This window comes from Pararge aegeria, chromosome 14 (genome assembly GCF_905163445.1).
Source record: "Pararge aegeria chromosome 14, ilParAegt1.1, whole genome shotgun sequence".
Lineage (NCBI taxonomy): Eukaryota > Metazoa > Arthropoda > Insecta > Lepidoptera > Nymphalidae > Pararge > Pararge aegeria.
Genome location: NC_053193.1, coordinates 11454663 through 11465237, shown reverse-complemented (window position 1 = coordinate 11465237; position 10575 = coordinate 11454663). Strand labels below are relative to the sequence as shown.

The 10575-nt window shown below is 34.5% G+C and overlaps 1 protein-coding gene across 1 annotated transcript; it reads left to right on the top strand.

Annotated features, from left to right (window-relative positions):
* The first annotated feature begins 47 nt into the window (after window positions 1-47).
* Window positions 48-9329, top strand: LOC120629193 (lysophospholipid acyltransferase 7-like). Its single transcript, XM_039898035.1, has 7 exons — window positions 48-369; window positions 2586-2902; window positions 3711-3862; window positions 4437-4648; window positions 5442-5615; window positions 6089-6227; window positions 8508-9329. Exons 1-7 carry the CDS (start codon window positions 140-142, stop codon window positions 8748-8750), a joined length of 1467 nt encoding a protein of 488 aa, XP_039753969.1. The 5' UTR covers window positions 48-139; the 3' UTR covers window positions 8751-9329.
* The last annotated feature ends 1246 nt before the right edge of the window (window positions 9330-10575 follow it).

Sequence of the window (10575 nt, the reverse complement as noted above, 5' to 3'; positions counted from 1 at the left end):
ATTTTGGAATCGTAGTGAATATATAGTGCGTCTGTGGTTGGCCGTTGGCGTCGGATGCCCATGGCTGACAAAATATTTTTAAACAATAATTATTTTGCAAATTGCGTTAAATAATTAAAAATCAAGGTTTATTGTAAAAATGTGGTCGTTTTTTTTAAAGAATAAAAATGATATCATTTACTTATCTTTGCTTTTATTCAGTGTTATTATTGGACCTTACTACAGAAAACTCGGCCCAGTTGATTTTAAGAAATTGGTCGGCTCTCTTCTGGGTATTGGTTTAATATTTATCGTGTCGGGATATAATGCCGCACATCCTATTTTTTCGGCCCTTTTTGGTATAACTGCGATTAAATTTACTTCAATAAAGTAAGTATGTGCTGTGTGTTTCTATCATTTATTGATTAACATGTTTTTTTCATTCTTACAAATTTTAAATTATATACATAAAAACAGCACTACTGTTACTAATATTATATTATAACAAACATATTTTAATGTTGTAATTCTACTTTGTCATTTTATGGAAATTAATTAGTTAATTATTTGAATTTAATAAAAAAAAGCTAAAATTATATAATCATAATTATAAGTTTAGAAGTTTTTAAATCTTTATCAAATATTTAGCCTTTTGTTCTTTTCATATTATACTTACTAGTACTTCAACCTATCAGTGATCCAGCAGTTATCCTGTGGCAACTTTTTCATAGGTGTTCTGTACTAAGAAATTCCTTGCAAGGATATTATAATAATAAAGATGAAGCCTCTTAGGCTTGAACTCAATCACTCTCATCAAAAGTCTTCCGATGAAAGATTCTGTAAGTTAGTTAGTTGGTAGTACTACTTTTGCCTACATTTTGCTGTGGATAAAGATAGCGTACCTAAAAACAATTGTTTGTCTGAAGACTTTGAATAAGGAATCTGACTACTTTTCAGTTTATGTTTCAATTTAGTAGTGTGTGTATATATATAACCATAAAAAAGGTTTTTCATTTCTTTGTGTTTAATGTACCTAAAAACAGGCTTTAAATTTTTATTCTTTAAGGTATTCTCTGTCTCACCATAGCTACAGTGTTTTGCACCATGCTACTAATTAATGCCTATAAGAAAAGTTATTAAACTTTTGTCTCTAATGCCTTATAGACTTAAAATTGTTTAAAAAGTTTTACTGACATATTCAACATGTAACTTATGTTCTTCATTGCTTATAAGCATTTTGTAATATTTTGGATGTCTTGCATAAGCTGTTGCGAATAAATCATATGATGACACTATCCTTTCTTCCCATTGGGAATACTGTATAACTGTATGTACACATTGCACCAATTATAGTTTGGATAAATGTTTTATCATAATGTATTTATGATATGTGCAAGATCTGGTCTACAAATTTTATACCCTCAATTGTATTAGGTGCCTTATTGATAAGTTAATCCAGTTTAGGCATAGTTACCTAGAGTTTTCTTTACAAAGCAGCTGTTAGGCACTCCTGCCTTGTTTCATCATTTTCTATTGCATGAAGCTACGTATCTCTGACACTCTTGCTGCTCGTGTTAAAAATTAACACCTGAATTCTAGGCAATCGTAGATTCAATCAACTTTTAATAAGGCAACCTAACCTACAGTTCAATTCAGAATAAATAAGCTTTCATTTGATGCTTTGCTTGCTTTGTTTTTAATTTTATTGTACATTATTCTATCTTCCATCAGCTTTGCCAGCCATAATCCAGATTGTTTTACATGTTGTATAATTTTGAGGGGTATTCCTGTAAATAGGGAATACTCAAAATTTAAATTTAATTATAGAGTGATATAACAAATGATTAAATAACTGATGAAAGTATGTCAAGCCCAGAGAATCTGGTGAACATCTTAAAATGATTGTCATCTTCTCAAGTGCACCTATATATACTTCCTTGCAAGTTCATAGTCTTTCTTTGTTCTTTATTAATTAATAAAGCCTACATGTTGTATGTTGAAAATACTTTTTATAAGACTGCACTTGAACTTTGAATAATTATACATAGGAGACCTGATACCTAACCTGACACTGATACCCATTGCACAAGTTTTTCAGTATATCAACCAAGCTTAGTATTAATTAGGTTATTAAGTAATGATTTATCAACACATTTCAACTTATCTGTTGGGCAGAGGGGGAAAAAGGCAACCTGTAGTTTTAAATTCCCTTGGGTATGTTCTTTTACTTATTTTTGCACACAACTGGTTTTTCTATAACTAATAACGAGGAGTTGATTTAATAAATTTAATAATTTAATATTATCTGCACACATTTTAACTAGGCGACCTATTTGCGATATGAGGGTATACATTTCTAACACCAGACTAACAAAACAACCAAGATACTGTTATGTTATACATGTGGTGGTTATTCTACCAAAGAACACATTTATAAAGAGGGTTAAAGTCAGGCAGGAGGCCTGATAAAGAAGAAATACCAAACCTTTAACACTGTCTTCTGTTCAGAGAAGAAGCTATACATGTATCAATTCCACATTCCACATAGGCAGAAGAAGAAAGTATAAAATGTAATATGACTAATAAGATGTTTTTCTTATTTTTAGGACATGCCATGTCTTTACATTCTTCTTCATGTTTGGCTATTTAATGGTCTTCCGTTTGACCAACCACTTCAGTTCAAAGGGTCCATCTGGGCAAACTAATCTGATTGAGATGATCATTGTACTACGAGTAGTGGGTGTGGCATTTGAAATAAACGGCTCATGGTTAGCAATGATTGAGTCTAGGAAAAAAGAAAAGAATCCGACAGAGAAGGAATCTGAGAGTCAGCCTGCTAGAGATGATGATTTCGTGGAATTCATAAATCCATCTTTTGTTGACCTTTTTCATTATTGCTTCAATTACATTGGATTATTAACAGGTATGTAATTTCTTGTATTTTATAAAATTCCAGCTAAATAGAGCACCGCTATTTGCGGTTGATGTGGTGCTGTGACTTCAAGTCCAAGTAGGGAAGTAGGGATTATGATGGTACCTGTGTAGATGAGATTTTTTCTGATTGCCTGCACACAATCAAGTACAAACACAACAATCTCACACTTTGCAAGTGTTTTGCCAGTCTTATTGTTAGTGAACACAATACATATAGATACACAACCTAACTTTCATACCTTATTTCTTTGTCATACTAATTTATGTAAGAAATTCTACACTTCACTATCTCAGAACAAATTGACTGTCCACTGCCCTCCTTTTTTATAGGGTTATAATAACCCCTGTATTAGATTGTTCACACTGTTCAACGTTGCTCCAATTGGAGTAAGTAAGTTTAGACTGAAATTTATTTTAATCTAATTATTGACCCTGAGCTGAACTGTCATGTGGAATTTTGATGCATTAAATAAGCCAGCTCTGCTGTGTTACTGAAAGAGCAAATGACCTGTAGTGTTTATTGGTAATATAAGTATTTAGATATTGGTAGTTCATTATGATGTATTGTTGAATTGAAACATACAAATGTGTTTTACTTTAAAAATGTGAGAATAATTAACAATGAATGTGTATTTGACCCAATTTAGCAAGAATAAATTTAGTCTAATTTGTTACCTACTTTGTGTTAAAACCGTTTTCCCTACTGCAAATGTGTTAGGAAATATGTATTCTATAACTATATACAAAATGCATGCAAAATGTGTGGCACATTTTTCCAAATAAAATTTATTTTTCAGGTCCGTATTATAGATACCGTACATTTGATGACTACTTCAATCTGCCATATAGCAAGTATGTGGACTGTCTCAGTTTCACAATCAACACTTTGAAAACTGTGCCATTGTATATTTCACTATATTTGGCTCTGTCTAACATATGGCCTCTGGAGGTAAGAATTTATTCTGAACTACTAAACAAAAGTAAATACATATGTTTTGAAAAATAGTTTTGACGGCCGATAGGCGCATTGGGCATCGACCCTGCTTTCTGAATCCTAATCCTAACCTACCTATTTATGTATATTATTCATAAAAATTTTCATCAGTCATTTCAGTACCCATAACACAGGCTTCGCTCACCTTGTGGCTAGATGGCGATGTGTGTATTGTCATAGCATATTTATTTATTTATTTTATATGTTGGCAATTATGTTTATTAAATTAGTCTAAAAATCCTAAATGAAAATAATGCATTTGTAAACTGATTTTGGTTTTGCAATAAAGATTTAAAAACACCTTGTGGCTAGATAGCGATGTGTGTATTGTCATAGCATATTTATTTTATATGTTGTCAATTATGTTGATTAAATTAGTCTGAAAATCCTAAATGAAAATAATGCATTTGAAAACTGATTTTGGTTTTGTAATAAAGATTTTAAAAAAATCCTCTGAGTATTGCATCATATTGTAGTTTATCATCATTGTATCTATAGTGACAGTAACTCATATTTCAATTTATTTCAGTATATTCTTACTGAAGATCACAACCAGAGACACTTTCTATACAGAATGATGTACCCATGGTTATTATTTGCTGCTTTCCGTCAACGTATCTACTCTGGCATGACACTTGCAGAGAGTGTTTGTACCTCTGCAGGGCTCGGTGCTTATCCAGTGCAGGGACGAAACAGATCTGGACATGGACCTACTGTTGGTTACTTGAATTTGAAAAAAATGTAAGTAATATTTTTGAAATCTGGTATTCATCCATTCATTCTATCTGCAATATACATTTCTGTATCGGATAGATGCAGATGTTACTGCCATGACAATGTTGATGCTTTAATAGTTTGCTAAAATCCGATACAAGGTTACTTATATTACATTTATATTAAACAAAATAACTTATTTGGAAATAGAAACATTGGAATTCTTTCGGTGCAAGAAGTAAGACCTTTTCTCCTAAAGTGTAAAATTAAAAGCTACTTAAATTGTTTGCTACATACCAAACTAATAGGTATTATAAAGAATTGCGGTCATTGATAAAAAGAAAAATAAGGCTTTATAAAAGCAGTCTTTATAAATGCCTCACATTAAGGCTTGGTCCAGGAATATGTATGTTCTGCTATATATACAGTGTGTCCTGGAGCGAACTAGCTAACTATAATTTAAGGGAGTCTTAAACTAATTATTACTGCAAACCACCCACTAGGGAGCACTCTCACTCCCTCCCTGTGATTTTTTTTGTGTATTTACACACGAAATCAGTAATGACCCAAAAGCCTGTTGCTTCAAATGTTTTCAAATGGTCTTATTTAACTGGATCCAAAATCTCCGTCGCTGGACACCTTACAATAATGCACGTTAAAATAACTCAATCAAAAATGACTCAAACTCAAAAAAAAAAAGTTAAACTGAATGTTAATGCTACATTTTGCAAAAATTTGGATGTTAAAACCACATTGTCAAGTCGTCAGCTTTTGAGATAAGCTTGATGTTTATGTGCTCAATATATATACTTGGTTCCAGGCCTGAACGAGAAGCTAGAGTGGCGAAGTATGACTTTAAAACGGTTGAGTCTATGGATGTATGGGGATGTGAAACGGTGGTTACATTGAGAGATTCAATGAAGGTTTGGAACAAGGCTGTGCAGTATTGGGTTGCAGTCGTTGTTTACAAGAGATTCCCTGTTCCTGAATTAAAGTAAGTGTCATTGAATTGCACATGAAATTTTCTTAAATGATTCTCCTAATTTCTCTCATACAAATAAATACTTTGCTATATTTGCCCTTAAAATAGGTTTAACTTCTGTTTCGCTGTTTAAAGTTGGAGATACCGGTTTCGATGCTTGGCCAGGGGCAATTTGGGAAATAATAATTTTAGATTTTTCTCTGATTAATTAGCAAAGACTCAATGCTAAAAGTGTAAAAATCCAGAATAAATAAATATATAATATAAATAATTGAGAAATAGTAAGCACTCCTCAAGCAACAAGTCTTTCTGGTCAGGTAGACCAGACATAAAAGATATTCCCATAACCCATAGACAACGAGTAACCGAATTACGCAATACTGTTGAAGGGTGCATAAGTATATTACACTAGGAATATCTCTAAAAATATTAAATAAATGGAAGTCGCTGACAACAAGTATAAAATATATTTCTGTTTATTTTAGAATCCACGCTGCATTATTTGTGTCTGTGATATGGCACGGTTACCAGGCTGGATATTTCTTCTGCATTTATTTCTGCCCATTCTACTTAATGGCTGAGGATATATACGTTAGACTGTACTACAAGGATGCTACAGGAATCGTAAGTGTTATTTGTTAGAACATTATACCTTAATATTCTGACTTTTTATTTCTAACTAGATGTATCTGCGAATTATAGCTGTGATAGCCCAGTGGGTACAATTCCGACTTCACTTTCGGAGGGCCCGAGTTCGAATCCCAGCACGACCTCTAAGTTATGCGTTAAGCAATTAAAATATCCATTCCCTACATGCCTATTCCCTTCTGTTTTATTTGGGGTTTGACAATATTGTATATATTTATGTATTATTGATATTAATTATACAGGTATATATTAATTATTATCAGTATCTATATATTTTATTGTAAGTTTATTATATGCATATATTATATCTGTATATAAGTATATCATCATGTCAACCAATCGACGTCCACTGCTGGACATAGGCCTTTTGTAGGAGTTCCACGATACACGGTCCCGGGCCGCTTGCCTCCAGCGGCTTCCAGCGACTCGCCTGATGTCATCTGTCCACCTCGTTGGGGGCCGACCTACGCTGCGTTTACCCCAACCCCAACGTCCATCGGTTCTCCGAGCTATGTGCCCTGCCCATTGCCACTTCAGCTTCGCGACTCGCTGAGCTATGTCGGTAACTCTAGTTCTTCTACGGATCTCTTCATTTCTAATTTGATCACGTAGAGATACTCCTAGCATAGCTCTCACCAACGCCCGCTGAGTGACTGAGCCTTCTTATGAGGTCCATAGTTAGCGGCCATGTCTCAGTTCCGTAAGTCATCACTGGCAACACGCACTGTTCGAAGACTTTAGTCTTCAGGCACTGAGGGATTTTGGACGAGAAGATGTCACAAAGTTTCCCGAACGCTGTCCATCCGAGTTGGATTCGGCGGTTCACCTCTTTCTCGAAATTGGACCTACCTAACTGGATCGTGTGTCCTAGGTATATGTACTCGTGTACAATTTCGAGTGCAGAGCTCCCAACAATTACTGGGTGGAGCGGAACATGAGCGTTAGACATAATTTTCGTCTTGCTCATGTTCATACGAAGGGCCACATGTTGAGAAACGCTGCTGAGGTCATTGAGCATCGCATTAAGGTCACCCAGAGTCTCTGCCATTTTGACCACATCGTCGGCAAAGCGAAGTTGAGTGATGTACTCGCCGTTGATATTGATGCCAAGCCCGTTCCAATCCAGAAGCTTAAAAACGTCCTCCAACGCAGCGGTAAACAGCTTCGGGGAGATAACATCTCCCTGTCGCACTCCTCGCTGCAGTTGGATCGGTTTCGTAGTCTGGTCCTGTATACGGACTGACATAAAAGTATATATGCATGTTTATTTAAATGCACCACCTACCTCTCTTGAGCTGTGTTTAACGCCTTTGGTTGCCTGGAAGAGATCGCTATGTAGCGATAAGGCCGCCATTTTGTATACTTTTTGTTAAATTTTTATTTATTTTACTATATGTTTATGTGGTGTACAATAAATGTGTATTCATTCATTCATTCAATATCACTTGATTCAACGGTGAGGGAAAACATCGTGAGGAACCCTGCACACCTGAGAGTATCTCCATAATGTTCTCAAAGGTGTGTGAAGTCCACCAATCCGCACTGAGCCAGCGTGGTGGACTACGGCCTTAACCGGGTAATGGCTTGATTTTATGATGATGATGATGTATCTACGAATTAAAAAAGGCAAAAGGCTTTTCCTTTTCCCTTACCAAAATATCCAAATTTCTACACTGCATGAAAATATCCCTCCGTTACTCGGAAAGCTAAACGTGAAAAAAAAGTGCTAAAACATCATACATATATATATGTCTGTCTGTCTGCGCCTTTTCCCATCATCTGGGGTCGGCTCTCCTTGTCCGTTTCCTCCATTCAAGACGGATCATACATATATATATATATATGTTTTAGCACGTTTTTTTTGGTACAGGATAAACGATTCGGATAGAATGGCATGTTTTATGCTCTGGTGCAATATATATATATTTTTTTGAATAATTTATTATTTATATAAAACGTAAGCTTATAGAAAAATCCTATTAAAGATTACATGTATGATAAAAAAGCTTGGGTATGAATTGCTCTTACTTCATAGCTCAACATTAACTAGACTGTGAGATGGTGATAACAAAAAAAAACCTAGCTAAGTTTGTTGTGGGCTCTTCTTAGACCAGGGCGCGTTTGGAACCCTCGATGCTTTAGTTTTAAGTTAACGAATGCAGTTATCACCATCACTACTACTAGTGTAACTGTATAAAGTATGCCTGTTATAAGGTCTACATGAATAAAACACTTTTGAATTTGAATTTATTTCAGAAAAAGAAGATCATTGGCTTTATAATGTGGTTCCTACGATCGCATTCGGAATCTTACCAAGCAGTGGCTTTTCTCCTGTTATCCTTCGACCGCATTTGGATCTACTACACGTCTATGCACCACTATTGGTATGTAGTTTGGTTTGCGTTCTTGGTTCTGGGGATCATACTGAACAAGGTGCGGAACATCCTGAACCCTGGGATTCGTACACCTTATGTGAGAACTCGGGTGCACGCCCAGTAAACGGAAGATTGTAAAACTATATAATCACTTTACATGAATGTAGTTTCAATGGATGTTAGTTTATTATGTGGACGTTCCGTGTTCTGCCTAGGTATCTAAATGTCCGTACATTCAAAAAATCAGTACAATTAAATATTAATCCATATTATTAAGTATAAATTAAACTTTCGTTCGCACGGGTGTTTCTTTAATCCTTGAAAAAAAGCGTTTGAATAAAAAAAATATAGACCTGTTATCCAGATATGTATCATTTGCGCGATCCGATCAACATATTATTATGGCTGATGCGTATAATGATCGTGATGGAATATGAACACTCCTCCGGAAAGTTTTTGGTTAGAGATAAACAACTTAATAAATTGAAAAGTTGACACTTATAGTATTTTTTAAATAAAAATTTTCACCTTATTACCATGTTATTTGTCTCGTTTTAAATACTGGAGGAGGCCTATACTAAGAGGCACGAATTTCCGGACATTTATAAATTCAAAAACTCGTGTATTTGTTATATTGTTGTGACGACCTCCCTGGCGCAACGGTGAGAGCTGTGAATTTAAGTGGGAAGTCAAGGGTTCGATTCCCGGAAGGGGTAATTTGGGAATTTATAAATTCTGAATTTTCTCTGGTCTGGCCTGTTGGTCGGGTTCGGCCGTGGCTAGTTACCACCCTACCGACAAGGAAGTTCCGCTAAGTGTTCTGGTGCGATGTCGCGTAGTAACCGATTAGGGGTATGACTACCATACTAGCTAACAGGCCCGCTACCATCTTTAACTACATCATCACTTAGGCGTGAGGCGCTGCAGTCAAGGGCTAACTTGTAGTGGAATTAAAAATATATATACATCGTGTGCTTGTATTGTAATTCCGGATAAAGGGTTTTTTTATTCATATGTCAGCGCTTTTCTCTCGTTGTGTTTTGAACACACGGCATTGAGTTAATCGAAGATTCAAGAGTCTTGCTAAAATAATAAGACAACGATAAACACAACGATTTTTAAAGGCCCGTGCGTAAGAGGTGTAAACAAAAATATTTTTTAAATATTACATATTGACTGTAGGAAGGAAGGTAGGAGTATTGAAGGAATATTACATGTTCCTTCTTAAAATGATAAATTAAATAAAATGTAATATTTCATTCCGTGAAACCATAAATGACGTCCTTTTGTTGGCTTGGTAGACTTTTATGCTCAACTTTTTTTTAAATCGTTTTATGAATTATTTATAGTAGGTTAGTATTAACCTAAAAGTCATCTTTGTTAAACGTTTATGAATTTCTATTAAGTTATACAAATTTTTATTTAGTTTTTATTTTTTTAAATAAAGTTACTATTGTTTATTTTTAAGGATTGTGGTGGTCGATATTGATTATTAATATATTATTGGAAATGAAAGGAAATTGTATTAGTGTAGGAAAAAAGAAAATTATAAAGAAAAGGCTGGTTGCTCAATTATCTATTCGGTGCATGGGACTGATAATAGAAACATATAAATAATATAATAAACTGGTTCGCCGCGAATGCAGACCTCATTGTAAGGAAATTATTCTTCTATTTTATAATTGACTGATATACATGCTTGTTGTTTAACTACAACTTTTTTATTCCTATTAGCTTGTATGAGCTCCCTAAATTTAAGTTTTTTAGAACTTTTTCGACTTTGTGTCATACATTTTTTTATAACATTTTTAAATTCCCATAATAATTTACACAGACTGTAACAGACAGACAGTGACAGTGACAATGACAGTGTAATCCATCCAAGTGAACTTCGCAAATTTGTTTCGTTCTGTCTATTGTAAGTGGTTCAGTACGGCTTCGAAACAAAT

Excerpts from the sequence above, each read along its gene's own strand:
- LOC120629193 (XM_039898035.1), top strand. The coding sequence starts at position 140 with ATGTGGTCGTTTTTTTTAAAGAATAAAAATGATATCATTTACTTATCT. Across the intron at positions 5,616-6,088 it reads TTCCCTGTTCCTGAATTAAA|AATCCACGCTGCATTATTTG; the intron begins GTAAGTGTCATT and ends TGTTTATTTTAG. Across the intron at positions 6,228-8,507 it reads ACAAGGATGCTACAGGAATC|AAAAAGAAGATCATTGGCTT; the intron begins GTAAGTGTTATT and ends AATTTATTTCAG.